Source organism: Calonectris borealis, chromosome 8, assembly GCF_964195595.1.
Source record: "Calonectris borealis chromosome 8, bCalBor7.hap1.2, whole genome shotgun sequence".
Classification (NCBI taxonomy): domain Eukaryota; kingdom Metazoa; phylum Chordata; class Aves; order Procellariiformes; family Procellariidae; genus Calonectris; species Calonectris borealis.
Window position 1 is genome coordinate 24,475,031 of NC_134319.1, and position 17,350 is coordinate 24,492,380.

The 17,350-nt window shown below is 42.6% G+C and overlaps 1 protein-coding gene and 1 long non-coding RNA gene across 2 annotated transcripts in view; one reads left to right on the top strand and one right to left on the bottom strand.

Moving 5' to 3' along the window:
- The window catches only part of VAV3 (vav guanine nucleotide exchange factor 3), a 179,273-nt gene extending 174,515 nt beyond the window's left edge, over positions 1-4,758 (bottom strand). Inside the window, exon 1 of the mRNA XM_075156466.1 lies at positions 4,569-4,758. Coding sequence (XP_075012567.1) covers positions 4,569-4,595 — 27 coding nt within the window. The 5' untranslated portion in view covers positions 4,596-4,758. The remainder of the gene's footprint in view (positions 1-4,568) is intronic.
- A 9,151-nt stretch (positions 4,759-13,909) lies between these two features.
- Positions 13,910-15,096, top strand: LOC142085016 (uncharacterized). Its single transcript, XR_012674524.1, has 3 exons — positions 13,910-13,961; positions 14,699-14,757; positions 14,886-15,096. It is a non-coding gene; the product is annotated as an uncharacterized LOC142085016 (long non-coding RNA).
- Positions 15,097-17,350: the final 2,254 nt, after the last annotated feature.

Below are 17,350 nucleotides of genomic sequence, written 5' to 3' on the forward strand. Positions count from 1 at the left end.
CTCAAGTGATTTTAAGTTACTAACGGTGACAGACTCCAGAAATAGACAATACAAACACCAGAGTTCACAATGTCCTCCGCATCTGCATCTCAAAAGCTATTGCTTCCTTTGGATTTCTGAAGCAGTGCTGAAAACATACCTTCTCAAAAAAGAAAAAAAAAAGTCACTTAAAAGGATACAAAAAGCTGTTTTTCTCCTCTATTGAAGTGTTTGTTTTTAATTAAAAAAAAAAAAAACGAAAACACTTTAAAAGTACTATTAATGGGTAGTTTATGGGGGAAAAAAACCACAGTGGGGGTGAGAAAGCCTTCTAATAGCAAAAAACTAACATGACTATTCACAACTATCCCTGGTTTTCACATCTCCTCTGTTAGAAGCCTGACACTGCTTTCTGAGCTCAGAATAATCCCACAAATTTCAGAAACTGAAGCCTAGCAAGTGTTTTGCATGTTTCAGTAAGCTTAAAATGCTGCTTCTCTTTTTTTTTTTTAAAAACAGGTGATATGTCTGCTATTCCAGGCATTTTCCTGAGCAGACAGTGGTATTAACTTTGGATCATGCATGCAGGGCTGCAGAACATGCCGCAGGACAGCTCACCACTTCGCATTGCAATCAGCCAAAAGAAAAAAGAAAAATGTGGCCTTCGGAAAATAAGAAGGATCCAGCTCCACCATCCATAACACCGGTGCTGTCACCCAGCAGACGATGGGATGAGATAGGTGTGACTTACTACGTAATTACAGGCACAAGTGTTGCTCAAGGACATCTGGGAACAGCATTTGGTTCCACTCCTCAAGATGCACAAAGTTGCAAGCCACCAGCTTGCTTTTCAGTCCTCTGCTTGGGTGAGCTGGGCTCGCAAATTAAAGAGGCTCCCAGCTTTGACCAAGCACAGAGGGAGCTCACGAAGGTGCTCGGTACAGGTCCGGTCTGTCAGAGCAGGAACACATTTTAACCAATTATAAACTCGAATTAGCAGCAAGTGATTTTGCACGAGTAAAAAGATTCAAAGCATTGGTGGTGCTGCAGCTGAGCTGAAACTCTTCAAAATAACTCTTACATGGGAGAGCATGACTTCAGGTTGGGTTGCCTCAGCAATGCTTCTTTCCCTGCTCCCAGCAGGTCCCTCCTGCTCCCACCGCCAGGCAGCCGCAGCCCACGCAGCTCCTGTTTATCAGGAGAGATGTAAATTCTCTATTTAACCACCTCAGCCCAAACACTCCCTCACGGGTAACAGGTGCCTCTGCCTGCTCAGGGCAACCCTTCAACTGCTTTATGCCTAAGCTGCTGGAGGAGAGGGAAGTTTGCAACATAAACATGCTATCAAAGTATCAGACTGCCTACAACCAGGCAGAATTAGAGAGAATTTAATTCCTAATTTAAATCAAAAGGGACTGAAATTAACAGCCGGCACTGTGATCATTTGGATATCATCATCCATCAAAATGAACATCAGAGCAGTTTGATCAAGAACACAATAAACGCTGTCTCGTAGTAACATTTTTTATCTGTGACAGGTTAAACGTGAAGTGGTAAGTGAGTAAGAATTTGGTCGTGCCCACAAGCTATCCACTCTCAGACTGATAACAACCGTAACACTGAAGCAAATGCAGAAGGCAGGAAAAAAAAAGATAAAAGAAACAGAAAAACATCTGCACTACATTATCCACATCCCCACTTCAGCTGCCCCCAGCCAGGATCAGTGGTACAGCACCCTGAGAGCAACATAAACTGTTGGGATGCCTTTACAGAGATACAGAAAACCGAGCACTGTTCTGATTCATAAACAGCAAAAAAAGCACTTCAGGCTAGTTGCTCAAATGGATCTAATCTTTTTACATGGTTTAATAGGAGCAGTCCAACACTCCTTAATCCAAACATTACATCCAAATAATATGCATGCTTTAAAGGTGGTGGTTGGAATTCTAAATAGCTGAAAAAGCTACACTGCAGTTTTAAATTGTTTGTAAGTCATAGGCTGTTATACTGCAATATAAGAACTAAATTTCATTCAAAATACATGGGTTTGTTCCTCTACTGTATCTCGTGTAATCAACTGAGTGACATTCCTCCAAATGGAGAAGAATCCATATATCCACATAAATTCCAGAAAATAAGCTCTCTACAAAGAGTTACATGGTTGAGAGAAGGGAAGGGGCAAATGGATTCACAGCCGAAATTCACAGTCAGCACAGCCTTGCTAGAGCAGAAGGCTGACTGCTACTGAGGTTCAGGGATATCTGCACATTCACTTCCCTCCTCTCTTGCAGTACTCTTCACAACCTTCTTCAGCTTCCTGCATTGCCCACAGTCATTTATTGGAAGCGGTTCCATTTTTCCCTTAATCCTAAATTTGTTTGTGTTCAAGAGCTACTTTTACATTGACTTCTTTTTTGCTGTTAATAGATACAAAAACCAGAAAACCTTATAGCTCAAATATCAAATACTTTAAATGAACCAGCTGCTGAAGACATACTGGAAGTTTGAGCTATTTCCATCCTGTTGTTCTCCTCATACTCCAAAACCAGCTTACAGATCTGTTGGGTTGGAGGATCCTCTGGATTGAAAGAGGGGCCGGTTTAAAAGTCACCTCAATCCATCTCCTCCAGTTTTACTAGCACAGACTGATATTCATGAACCTGGCAGCTGATCGCAGTTTAGATTGCTCAAAAGATACAATGTATGTCACATACTTTTTTCTTAACACATCATTAAGCCATTCGCTGAAGCAGTTCTATCCTCAGGTTTTTTATAAAGAAATCAGTAAAATTTCAGACATACATTCCCACTTTCAAAATACTGCAAAGCAGAAACATATATACAAAAAAAGAAATCTCTATTAAAAGAACAGCAAGTCTAAAGGAGAATTGTTCACCAAAAGGCACCCAAAAATAGCTTTTCCATGGTTTTTCTCTCCTGCCAGAAGACAACTGTCTCCTTACTGAAGACATCATCATGAATTTGTTTTCTTTACTCTTACCCTGTGCTGCATCCTATGAAGGTGGCAACTTTCCAACTCTTTTCTTGTTGCTTTATTTCAAAAAGGAAACTCAATTTGTTTTATAAGGGCACATTTGCAAGCTTTCTGAAATAATTATTTCCCACTGTCACCACACTTGCTGTGTTTAAATAACTTACATTGCTCAGGTTGGGGAAAATAAATAAATAAAATTTAAAGAAGAATAAACCCACAAATGTACACACATTCCCTCTTTTTCCACTACTCCTGCAGATACAATAGTGCCCAGGAGCCCTAGGCACAGACCCCCGTTGTGCGAGGTGCCAAACAAGGATAACAAATGGTAGATCTCTTCCCAAAGAGCATCGCTCCTCACTTCCTTTTCCTACTTACTCCCTTATTCACCGACAGGTTCGTCAGTTCTGGCGCTTAAAGTTTTCCTGCATCCTGGCGATTGCGCTTGAGTGCATTTTTGAATGCTACAGGGAGAAAGTGGTGCAAGCCCCCCCAAGTGAAGAACTGCCATCATTCCTGGGTACTAAAGGCCCACGTCTTGGCTGAGCCAGCCCTGAGCTCATGCTCAGCGTGTCTCAATTAGACCCACTTAATTATACCAGTAAGAAAATTCAGTTACACATGGTCTGCAAGTGAGCGGGAACATGCAGTCTTGTGTCTCAGCCATTTGTATCTTCCTCCCCTTTGGAAATGCATTGGGCTACCATGGCTCCTGGCCAGAAGCCTCCCTCGAGCCCCTCTCTTTTCAGCTGGATGGGAATAATAGGGAGGTGGCCAGAGTCCAGCATTTCTTAAGTAGCCTGCTTATCTTGCAGTAAAAGTAAATGAGGGTAAGATTGCTGACCAGAATTCTTCAGTAATTTCTGTCTGCCGCTGAAAACGAGTATCAACGTGGATCAAGATCTCCCAGATGCATCTGGCTGTATCCTATAGCTATAGGCTCCAGTTTCAGAATTACTTCGGAAACTTTGTGGCAGAAAGTGAAAAAGCAGTGCTACTTTTAATTGATTGCTTATTAATTATTTGTTAGTGTTATTGTGAAAAGTCTTATACTACAAATCAGATAGACTTTTAAAAATAAACATTCTAAAATAACAATCCTATCTGAATTTCAGCAAAGCGTTATATTTTACTTTAAAAATCTATTTCAAGTTTGCACGGAAGAAGTCATAGACAAGTGACCTGAAATCTAAATGAAGCACTGAAAACAAAAGAAACAATGATAAAAAGTAAAATAATAATCTGGGAGGATGTATGGAACTGAGTGGAACAGGACTTCGTATTGAATTTACTTTTCAACAGAGACCTGAAAGATGCAGGCAGGCAACATGATATGTGAGTGTAGAGGTAGTTATAAACTGAGAGGAATTCTAAATGCTAACATACCAAAAGGATACTGGTTTTAGTATAAGATTGCCTGAATATATAAAATGCATTTGAATGTTTGAGAAGCCTATTCAGTGATGATGCTGTAAGGGAAGATCCATCTAGACCAGTCAATGTCAAAATAAGACATAAAGCAGTCAAACGGACTGCCTAGCTCTAACAACTACCAACCAAATAATCATCTTAAGAGTTGAAGGCATTGGCTTACCTCCCCTGCCAGAAACCTCTTTTTCATTGAAGTCAGCAGAAACGAGTCCCATTACTGGGTCCAGAATCCTATGCTGAATTCCTAAAATAGGATATTTGCTTTACAGAAGCCCAAGTTTCAGCTTTCTAAAAACCATTCAAACAACAGGAGTAAGCAGACGATGTGCCACCTGTGCTGAACAAAAAGGGAAGCAAGGCTCCGCCAGCCAGCCGCTCGCCTCCTGCCAGCGGGCAGCCGTGGCACTTATGATAAGGAAAACATTTAAGGTCAGAAAAAAGAAAGGAAATTGTCATGTACTACTTCAGGTATTTTAACCAACATATCAGAAAGGCTGGTTTCTTAAGAACCCAAGCAACTTGGAACAGTAAATAAAATCATAACCTTCCTCCTGCCTTAGTAGGTCCTGTTCAATTTTCTTTGACCTTTTTGACACCTCTAAGCAATATACCTGTTTCTTACCCCTTTCCCCCAGTTCATCTCCATTTCTTGTCTTCCATAGGTTGTTCTCAACAGTCTGATGATGATTTTTAATGCAAAACCATATCAGATGACAGGATTACAGGACAGCAAAAACTCCTGTCTTCACTCAAGACAGAAGGAAAGAAGATGCTGACAAATATCGTTTTTGTGGTCCCAACTGACAAGAAAGTGATATTTTTATGAAAAGTCAAGGTATTCAAGTGCATATAACTGAGATATGAAAAGCTAGAAATTGGCACAAGTAAGCCCGAAAGCAAGGAAAAGCTGTTTTTATGTTTTCCTCGTTTATTCGGGAGCCAGAACCGAGAATCCGGAAAATCTTTCTTTTGTTGGAAGAAGGGATCAATCGCTGAAAGTGTGACACTTGCAGGAAACAGTGTGCTGGATGAGGTCTGAATATACGGAAATCCAGGGAAAAAACCTTCACATTAAAATAAAAAATCTCCACTCTACTTAAAGTTTGGAAAAACTGAAAAGTGCCATGCATGAAATATCTACTCGAACAGTGAAAGAATATCTGGAGTAATGTTTATAATCCTATTACTAATAGAATATTTATTTCAAAATTAATAGTATTAGGCAATTGAATTTTTCATATCCTAAAGGCAAAATTTACTACCAGTCTCTAGTCTCATGCTGTGTTAACTGTTATAAAATAGGGCAGTCACATATAATCTCTGAGACACTGCTCCAGTTTTCCACTTACAATGTTAGATCTGTATTTACATACTAATCTAAGTTTGATAAATAAACCTTTCCTTTTATGCTTACAAGTCAAAAAGATTAATGATTTTTAACAACAAAACATCCACATTTATTTTTAGAGAACTCAGCAGGCAAAATATTTCTAAACACTTCAGCAGGCAGTACAGCTTCATCTCTAACGTTACCCATACTTGTCTCTCCTCAAGAATAAAGAATATAAATATTTCAGAACATTCTGCTACCTTTTTTTTTTAAACCTTTCGTAAGTGAGTGTACTTGGGTATTGCTTGTCTAACGAGGCTGGGCCAAGGCTCGACTGTGGCTCAGCAGAGGCTGAAGAGTTAGGGGGCTCTTTATTCAGTCCATTGGGGTTGAATTTGCAGCAGCAGGGACAACGCTAGGTTAGGGCCTGAAGGTAACAGGGGCCATGAACCCTCGTCTTCAGCTCAGAAAAATAAGCCATCACAAGCGCAGGACACGAATTTTCAGAACTGTCCTCTGAGTGTTGTGCACTTCCATTTCTGCAGGCTCAGTTTTAGACTTAGTGTGAGATCCCACTCCCCCGGGTGCCAAGAACATTTCTTTTGTTCTGAAAGAAACCAGATCTCACCCCAAACCTTTAATTTTAATGCCTAGGATTTCCACTTCAGTTGAAGTCAGTGGTATCTGTGCCTGCCAGTAACCTGGGTTATAAAGCTGTGTATCCAAATTAGAAACCCCGTTAAAATAATGACTAGTAGTGTCTTAATTCATACCACAGACCATTGACAGGCAAGCCAATGACAGAGAGAAATTATCTTCTACCTCGAGACATCAAGTCCCACCCACTATGCTGATACCAAAACTTCCCCAGTCCTGGTTGACAAATATTGCTCTTGAGATAAAACTGTCCGAGTGAAATGATGATTTGGAAACTAAAAGATTTAGATTCAGATCTACCATATAGATTAATGTCAGAAATGAAACATGCCACTCTCAGTGTATAGAACTAGTGGTAGGCATCTGCCAATTTAAGGCATTTGAGATTTACCCGTCCCGTGAAAGTAGGAAGTGCCACACATGAGCAGTACGACCTTCGTTAGCTGTCCCTTCTGCTTCCAGCAGTGGAAAGCTGGCTTCGTAATATCGGAATAAAGACAAAGAGCCACACAAAGAAGTTTCTGAGTGGTTCATTTAAAAGTATGTTACACCTTAAAAGACAATAAAACTGCTAAGATAACATTTATGGAGAAGACAGAAATTGCTTTAGTAGCAAGGTGCATTTGCAGCTTAGGTTTATGCTCAGCAGAGGTCATAGTGGTCCATGTGGCAAACCCAAGTTGTAAAACTATTTCACCCTCCCATCTTTTTTCTTACAACACTATACTAGGACTAAAGTAGGAGTGAAGGTCCATTACTGGCTGCATAAAGTCCAACAGCTACCTCTGGCTTATCTATACACTTGTATTGTGCTCTGTGGGCCATCATCTCACCTACAGGAGAGTGAGGGATTGCCAGAGAACAGCTCACTGAAGTAATCAAAACTGACTCCTGGCACACAACAATAAGAAGCAATACTCTCCGATAGGATGCAGGTTATGTTGAAGGCACAGGGATAACATAAAAACAACTTGCCTTAAAGAGCTTGCCAAGTTAATATGAACTTCAGTCCAGTAAGATGACTGTAAACCGAAGATATGACCCCCCAAAGACAGAAGCACAATGGATCTGTCTACTAAAGAGCTGATTTAGTAGACAAAACTGAGAAAAAATGCACTGCCCAAGTATCACTTAACCTTTCTCCCATTTTTGTTCTTCCATGCTTCCTGCAAACAGACCTTCTTATACCACTGCAACTTGTGAACAAGGTTCAACCAAAGAAAACAAAGCTGAATTTAAAACACCTGTGTGCCTAAGCACTTCCCTTATCCTGTGTAGAGTAGCACTTGACAAAACAGCCTGAAAAGGCAAATACCCTAGGCACAATTTTAATGGCAATAAATGCTTACATGATATCAAAAGGCTTCATATCCAAATTAGATAAACTGATGCAAAGTATTTTTCTAAAAGGAGTAAAAACATGCCAGTAAGTATCAGAACGACACAAGTATGACCAGCACAAATTGGTCCCCAGCAAAGCCAGTCTATCAGCATGAACTGCAACAGAACCTGACGCTGCAATCACAAAGCAGATATTTTCCCTCGCTCCAAGGGAGAGTTGTTCCTACTAATTCCTTTCTCAAATAGCTGCAGTTATTTTGCCTCCTTCGTTGGATTTACAAGTAGGACATACAAACGAACACAGGCTGAATTACAGGGTTTGATTTGTTGACTTTTACTTCCCTTTTTCCCAGGGAGGTACCGAAGGGCAGACGAAACACGGGCAGGGGCCAAGCGAAGGTCTGGCAGCAGACGAGCTGTGCTGGGATCCAGGACCCGGAGCAGGAACCAAGCCGCAGGGTGACCACCAAGCAGCCCCCAGGGGCACGCCGAGGTGATGCAAGGCAAACCACCAGCTAGCCCCGAAGGCCAGTCTTTAGTCTCCTGGGAGACTAATGGTGGTCAGGTGGCCCAGCCAGGGCTTAACTGCTCAGGAAGCCCTAACAGCCAGTTGTGCTAAACCAAACCTCCTCAAACAGGATTCGCGTGGGCTTACGGAGGTCCTCTTGGGTGTCTGAGTGAATACAAGTTAGGTTAAACTTGCCTGAAGGCTGTTCTTGGGGTGGTTTGGGCTGCATAAAACATTAAAATACTGTAAACAAAAGCAAGGCGTATATATATAGAGAGGGAGACTTCACTGATCGCACACAGAGTAATTAGTTGCACTAATCAAGGTGATTGGCAAGTCTTTACAAATTTGTTTGCCCTGCTAGTTTGTCAACGTCATCTTCACGTGGAAATAAAGGGGTTTTGGTTTTTTCCTTCAAATACTTTTTGTGTTATAAATGCAATTATACAAGGACTTGTACTGATCCAGTACTATTCAGAATGATGGGTACTACGCTGATAATCGATGCCTTTAACTTTACCAGCTGTGACATTCCCTGCAGCAGGAGACAGCAGGAATAAGGACAGCAATCACTCGGGAGCTGTTGTTTCAGGTGATGCCTATGCAAAGAGTCTGCCATGAATCTGAAAAGACAGAAGCATGTTTCAACCACCTGGGTGCTGTATTTTAGCACAGCTGATAAGGTGCTATTCAGCAGCTGCTAAGCTGGCTAAACACTGCCTTGCGTGGCAATTTCTGATTACGAGATCCTAACCTGTAGCTCAAACCCAGCTGGGTGTGCAAGGGTGAGAGAGCGCACTTACAAATTCACTAATCTGAGAGAAAAGGACACAAAATAAATGGACATGTAGAATGCTATGCTTACAGTGTCATTTTCCTCTGCAATTAAAAATTAAATAAATATTTTCAATAGTATGACCAGTCCACTACCATTTTCTCCAAAATTAGAATGTGGAAAACATTGAGTTGTATAGATCTAAGTGAACAAACATATTTCCTATGTTTCTGGATAGGAACAACATTGGAAATGTTTGGCATGGCCTTTCGCCCCTTCTTTAAAACGTCTCCTTTGCCACTCCCGGGTCGAAGCTCTGTGGCACGGCCCGAAGCCGCCTGCCCGTGTGCCTGCAGCCGCCTGCCCGTGTGCCCGCAGCCGGCTGGAGCCGCAGCCGCACAGGGACATGTCAGCTGTCCTGTCTCTGCCAGCTCCGGGTCGCCAGCCAGCGAGCACAAGCCTTTCGGGAGAGAGGTTAGCAGATGTCAGCCTCCAGTTGTGCAGGATTATATTCTGAACACGGAATTGTCCTCGTCTTGGCTGCATGCTGCAGGATGGTATTCGGAGTGATGAAGGATTAGCCGGCTGCAGAGCCATATTGGCCTTTTGGATGTCACGTTTCTCAACAGCGAACACTCAAAAAATGCAGGATTGGGGAGGCTGGTAGTCTTCTGCTACAACAGTCACCATACAAGAGGCCCAAATTTCTGTTTAATTTACAATTACCTAGACTTTTAAAATATTTCTTGGCATATAAGAGGTGTCTGTTTATATTTGTGTTGCAATTTCAGTGCCCATGAAAGCAAATGTCTGAATTTTCTTCCTGTTTTCAGGATCAGCCGCTCATGGAATTTAGCATAAATCTCCATTCCCCCTCAACAACCTCACCCAGCACGTGTGGTTTTTGTAGGGGTTTGGTTTGGGTTTTTTTCCTAGGAGGGGGATGGGAAGCCTGGGGGGGAACACCCAGAATAACTCATTTAAGTGACACCTTCAAAGCCAGGCAGGTAGGCGGCTGGCTGCTGAGCCATGTAATTGCGTTCTGTTCAGGGCCCACTGCTAACGATCCCTCTGTATGCGTTAAGGGCATTTCTACATACTGAGATAAATTCATCCCTGGTGAAAAGTGCTAATTTCTATAGAGTTATACTAGGCATGAATTGGAGTCACTATGTCCTTTTAAAATGCGCCTACTGGGATTAGTTACAGGAATGCAGTTTAGCTCAGATATAACAGCAAGATCAAGGCCACTGCTGGATCACAATTACAACTGAGAAAAATGTACTAACCAGCTGCCAATCAAACATATGAAAATGAGTAGCAATAGCCATACAAATAGCAATAGCTATTTGTAACAGCATGCTCATACTTGGACCTCAGATGCCTTAAACAGTCTGGAAGCTCAGCATAATGATTACTCTAAAAGGGGAAAAAAAAACCCGTGTTGATAATAGTTGTTATGAGACAGTAAGGTTTTAAGCAGATGGTAAAAACTGTCGGTCTGAGGCAAAATATAGATCTCCCTGCTGTTGAATAATTAATGAAAAACTCCTTCCCCGTATAGCCATTGCAACTGTGTGACTGTTTAAATAATCTCCATTTAATAAGGCCTCACGTATACAAGCTGAAGTCACCTCTTACAATCAGATTGTTTTTCCAGGGCTGGTTTCTGTTGTGCTCTCTCCCGCTCCTGATCCCTTTCCACAGGACAAATTCTGTTGTGCCTAATCAAGCGGAGCTTCCAGTGAAAGCAATCAAGGCAGTTTGATTTAGCAGCGCAGCCTTTAGTAGAGAAATCCTGACCCCACTGCAGTCGGTTGGAGCCTTGACATTGACTTCAGCCATGCAGACATGCCATATCCTGAGTTCTCCCTTTTAATTGGATCGTATCCTTCTGCTGATTTACACCAAGACAAATGGGAGTTTTCTCAGAAATAATTTTATTTTTAGGTTTTGGAATACACTAATTGGAAATGTTCAAATACACCTGAACTAAAAAAAAAAATCATGCAACCAGCTCTAATTCCAGGGATATTATTCTAACATTTAGATTTTCTTATCATACCAACTGCCATTATGTTCTTGCATGCATTTCGTAACAGAAGGAGGATCTGGGAGCCTAAGAAGCCAGAAAAAAAGAAGAAAGTGAGATAAAAGAGGGCTTTCCAAAAAATGAAAAGGAAAAGGAGGTGGTCAGAGATAGGCACAAGAGGTTATGCCCTAACTTATCACAAGCTGAAAGACACTGATGTGGACAAAGTGATGGGGCAGGTCGTGAAAGGACACTTGAAAGCAGCAGGTCAATGCCTGGCTGCAGCGCAGGCGGCGAGCAGAGCACGAGCGGGGTACTGGGGGCAGTCGGAAAGGACCGCTGCGTTACCTCTGAGGGAAAGCTGCTCCTTCATACTTCCTCTTAACAAATGCACTTAGCTATGGTATTTGTCACAAAGTATTGAGTTTTGTCCAACCCCAGTGCTAATAGAAACTCAGAGCAGTTGTCAAATTCTCCACGTACTCGGAGATTTAAGACCCAAAAGTCACCTCCGTCTCCACAGGCAGGGAGGGCAAACCCGCAGAGCTGCACTCTGCAGGCAGCGCGTAGCCGAGCAGAGCTCGGCAGAGCCTCTCTAATACCTTTAGCCTGTGCTCCGGTCTCCATCGCTGGCAGGGCTTGCAGCCCCGTCAGCTACAGCTCTCGGGATCTCGGGGAATCTAGCTGTTTTCTGGGAAAAGACAATATTGACGACGGGTGAGGACTGAGGGGTGAGGACTGCTCACATTTCTTTACCACAGCTGAGGTCACAACTAAGGGGTTTTTAATGCAAGAGGGTACTATTGCTTTTCATCACCAGTGAGGGATGGCTGTGGTAGCCGGAGGGAATGTATCATTTACTGTGTCAGATCAATGCAAAAACGGAAAAGAAGGCGACAGCCGTTATCATCCACTTCTTGTGACTTTGCTGGACTACATGAACTTAGTGGTGTAGCCCAGGATACTACATTAAGCTGTGCTCTTGCTACATTAAAGGTTTGTAACCAGAGAAATAGAAGTTAAATGCACTCATGTTTGTGCAGGGTGCACAGATGGAAACCAGACCTCTCTCCTCTCTATCTGCTGCCTCTCAGCTCCGGGGTGAGACCCTGAAGTCCTGGGGCAGCGTAGCCGCAGGAGAGCAGCCACTTCGCTGGAGCTCACCAGCAGAACCGCACAGATCACTGGTTTATGGCAGTAAACACTGGTGGGTGAGATGGAGCTTCCACGTTCCCTCTTACATTCACCTTAGCTTCTGCAACTAATGACAAAAAATTATTTCACATCAGTGGGCATTTCACTCATTCCATGCATGTAAATGCCTTTCACCGCAGCAAAAATGTGACATGGAAATATAAGCATTAAACACACTAAATTTTTTGTATGGCTGTCAGAGTAGTGTAACAGTTCTTCCTATTAGCTGCTGTGAGCCAGATCCTGCCTGAAATTAAATCTTAAATCTTCTCTTGGAGATTGCATGCTAGCAGATTTCTTTGCATAATACTCACAGCTTGCCTTCAAACGTGTGCTGCATAAATAGCTCAGGGAAAGGAAACAAACTCAAAGTCACACTTGTAAATTATTTGATCATGCTATTCACTGTTTGCCAAATTCCCTCATCTTTCTACAGAAAAAAAGAGGTTTCCTGATGCCTTACTATCACAGCGAATTCTTTCCGGAGAAATCCCGAAGCTGACAATCCGCATTCCCTTGCAAGGCACAGCCAGGCTAACAAAAGACATCTGATAGAGGTGACTCTGAACAATACCAGCACGAAACAGTAGCTGTATCAGTCTCAGGGAAATACCAGGGTATTTCTTATAGATTGACTGCCTTCAACTTTCTGAGAAGTAAAAACACCTGATGTAATGTTGCCGCAAGTTTACAGAAGTAAGAGACGTTATTTAAAGCCAGTGTTTCCAAGTGTGAGGTTTTCCTTGGCAGGATGTCTGCTGCGCATCGTCTGGAGGCTCCCGCACCATTCCCGGGATGGGCATGGCCAGCCAGGCCCTACATCCCGGGATAAACAAACTTGCTGGATACTAGGTCAAGACAATTGTAGCTCAGGACCAAGCTGCAGAGGCAGAAGTTACACCAGGAACTAACCTGGTCCCTAGGTACTGACTTTGGGTGTGAGTCTGCAATAATCCTGGCTTTCAGCACGTGAGCTCGCAGCAAAGCTTCTTCCGCTTTACGGGATTGTCACAGGAAAGAGTTTTGCTTATGAAACAAAGTTTATGTTGAAAATAAAGAAAAGATTATTTGAATCCTTGCAGCGATCACATTTTATGTCTAAGAACACTATTAGTAGGAGGTGCTACCTAACTCACCTGAGTGAATTGTGGGCTGTCTTGAAGTCAATCAATGTTCAATGATCAATGATCTCACTTTGGCAGTACTGACCTTGAATCCTAAACACAAGGGATGACAACCACCAGCTACTTATTTAAAAATGAAAGAGCAAAGACCAATCCAGGACTTCTCAAAAATCAAAAGGCACAGGAACCTCTGGAAATGGCTGTGGAGGAGGAAGCCTTTAAAGTGCCACCAAGTGTACTCCATTCAAGTAAAATGCCATTTGGATAGTCAAAAACTAAAATAATTATTCTAACAAAAAGTAAATAAATGAAAATCTAAAATATTTAAATGCAAGGCCAGGCAATGAGCTCAGAGATAAGGGTTTGTCCATTATCTGTTGGGGCACAGGCAGCTTTTACTGGTGCGTGACAGCATCCTTCCTCAGCTGAATTTGCAGGGGAGCCAGGGAGCTTTTGTCCTTTTGCACGCGAGCCGATCGCATCTTTGACACATGATCTGCCCGAAGCGTGAGTGACGACCTATTTCCAACCCTTGCTCATCGTGTGTATTCGGCACGTTCCTGGCATTGTTCAGGCCTGGCAAGTATAACATGGGGTATGAAACAGATCACTTTCCCTTTTCTTGGTGCTATCTTCAGCTCTAAAACAATAGGAAGGACAACAATAGGACAACAATAGTAGGAACAACAATAACAAACTCAGGTAATTACCTGCAACCAAATGTTGCAGACAACAACAAACTTCACATGAAATTTTCAGCTACAGTGCTAGGCATTGCTCAAGGAGGTTACAGCTAAAAGCTGCCCTTTCTCTGTGTTGACCACGCATAGTTTTAAAGTGCTGTTCAAAAAGACAAGTGGGGGGGGTTTGTCCACTCTTATTTGCCAAAGTTAGTTAATGTTTCAAAGCAAGAGCTAGAAATTCTCAAGATAATTTAATTCCTGCCCCTTCTGACCCTAAAATCTCATCCCTCTAGGTACCACCAGACACCTCACCGGCTGCCGAAGCAGAAGGGGTGTACACAGCCTCCACACGAGCACAGGCAGCTCCACGAAGCGCACATCGGCAGAGAATCAGCTTCTTTGATAAAGGAGTGCTCGAAACATTAGGAATAAAAGGTTCTTATTTTGAATTTAAGGAGGTAATTTTTTTTACTCTCATCGCGAGCATTTTTTGATATTTAAAATGAATCTATTGATGAAGATAAAGGAAGTGCTTCTTGGGAGATACCAGCTCTTACTTTATGTTAGCTATCATCAGAAACTGTAAGAATAAGAGATGGCAGGTATGACTACAAAGGAAATGAGTGTTACATTTGTATATTTTCCACAGAGAAATAAGCTAGGAGCCTGCAGTGAACAGAGGAAAGAGGCATGATGCTCCTTCATAAGGTATTGTGATGATTATTCTAGCTGAAATTCTTCCCAGACCCAGTATATTATGGTAGGTGAGCATATAAATGTGCATTTTACCATTTCATACTGCACTGTTTTCCTTTTATTGACTCCCACCTGATCAGGTTTACCAACAGACGTTATACTTTGAATCTCTTGGGCTGGATGTAGAGGATGAAGAAGTGACAACTTGGAAACGTGTTTATTAAGCAATGTGAAGCATCTGCTTCTGTCTTGCAACACACACTTTACCTATTCACAGGAGACACAAATTTATATTTACTTCACAGTTACACCCACCGAGCTATTACAACTATTAATGCAATTATGATATAAACTGTAGTGCAGGGATGGAGTAGTTTCCTTAACCACCAAGGTACCTGGTGTCTGTAAAACCCTTTATGTTTGATGTCTCCAGAGCATGTTTGCATGCCTCACCGTCTCAGCCAGCACGTTCCTGGATAGTGATTTTCTTTCTATGTCCAAGAAATTCTACTGTTATTAAAAAATTATTAGTCCTTCTATGTCTGGAAATTCTGATTATTTATAAAATGCTATAAAGGATGTGGTTCTTTTCACAAGTTGGTACTGACCCTGCACTAACGTGCTGGCAAACACGAAGAGCATATGTGAGTGCTTAACTTCAAGGGCAGCAGCAATCCTGCTCTGTAGAGTGACTTTAGCAAAACTCTCTTAAACATTATTATTAGGCTTTGAGCTCTGAGGGCTCCTTTTACTCATCTGTTCAGTTACTGCACATAGATGTTTACACTTTTATATGGCTGAGCCTACAGAGATCTGCTTTTCTTGCTGCCAAGAATGGAAGTTTAATATTATTAATATCCGTTCAATACAAGACAGCGCATGGAAGGAAGGAGAATTAGCTACCCGAATTATTTTCACTGATCATCACATCACTTTCCACAGCAATGATATAATGTCATGATGCTATAACATAGCAACGATTCTGCTTTCAATACCTACTTTGATTCCCAACACTCAGTTCCACTATGGACGCCAATACAGAAATTCCTTCAGTCCTGCTATTAGATATAACAGAAATGTCCACCACAGAAATGCCTCTCACGCATCTTTCACACACGGAAAAAGCCACTGCTTGAGCGTAAGGTGGTGCAGCTCCTGCCCTCGCCCAGGGCGCGCGGCTGGCACTCAGCGCTGGTCCATGCAGCGCGCCATAGGACAAGGCGACAACACAGCTCTGCTGCTGAACGGTTTTGCGCGGCTACACCATTTCTCGTGCACACAGCACCGACCTCCCAGCAGGGTTAACAGCACGCAAGGGCGGCGCTGGCCCTCCCCGTACGCTCCTGTTACCTTACAGGCATTCGAATTGCTGTCCTGCCTCTGGTGCAATTCTAGCCAGTGGTCACACAGCAATACCTGCCTGTGGTCTTGCTGTACTCCTCACTTTGGAAAACAAAAATAAACACAAACCCCCACATTTTTTCCTACGTTAACTCTGACAAATAGAGAGCTAGGGTTAAAGGGTCTCTAGAGTTTGACAGTCGGTAAACAAAAGCGACCAAACAAAAGGTAGCATGTGTAAAGCTAATAAAAAAGCTAAAGGCACGTATACTAATGATTTCTTACAGTAAAGAAACCCTTTCTTTTCATTCATGAAATAACATGAATTTAAATTATTTGGGGAAGCGACCATCTTCTAATGGACAGATAGCATATTTAGGACTTAAAACAGATTGACTGTGAAAATTATGCTAAAATCGTTGGGGGATGTAAATCCTTGTTTAATTGACGCTGCGTGAGCTGCCAGGAATAATTAACAAGGCTAAATTTAACTGCTCTGGCAGTATTTGCCTTTCAGATGCAGATGGTTTTGGCCAAAGCCCAGGCGATCTAAGGCAGGTTCATCTTTCCAGTGCTGCCAGGAGGACCAGCACTGGGGGAGAGGTGAGCTGGGTTTCTTTCTTCAGAAGAGCTGCAACCATTTTGTGTACAAGGGCGCTGAAAAGTAACTCCTCTGCTTCAAGGTGCTGTTTCAGGCTGAAAACTCTTTTCAGCCTGGGTGCAAACCGGTGAAACCAGCTGAAACCAAACAGGCAGGTTTACCGTTCTCTGTTGTGCTTTGGTGTGTGAGCTCTTGTTGAACTCACGTGTTCAGCTCAGGAAGGAAAGCAAACCCAGACACCGCGCAGGCGAGCGGTGGAGGGTAAGCGGTGCTACCCCGCTGCGGGTGCGAGGGAACTTGGTTTTGTGAGATGCAAAGAGGCGAGTGACCTTTTTAGCCCAGCCCAAAGCCCTGTCTCGCTCCATTTCCTGTCTCTTACAGCCACGCGGGGGAAAGAGCAGAAGAAACAAGTATAAACTTGTTATCCCCTAATTTCATTTTAACACCCTCCTCCCAATGCCTTTCCTGTGAGAAGTTCAGGTACCCAGAATAATACTGTTGTATTAAGAAATGAGAAACAAATTGCTGAAAAGGCACTGGGATCCAGGCAATCTAACCCGATGCCTTCTGCTGGTAAAAACAGCTGCCCCTACCAAAATCTGCCCGAGATGATGGCTTCAGCTCTCGAGGTGTGATTAGTGCATTCCTAAACCTGAAGGCAAA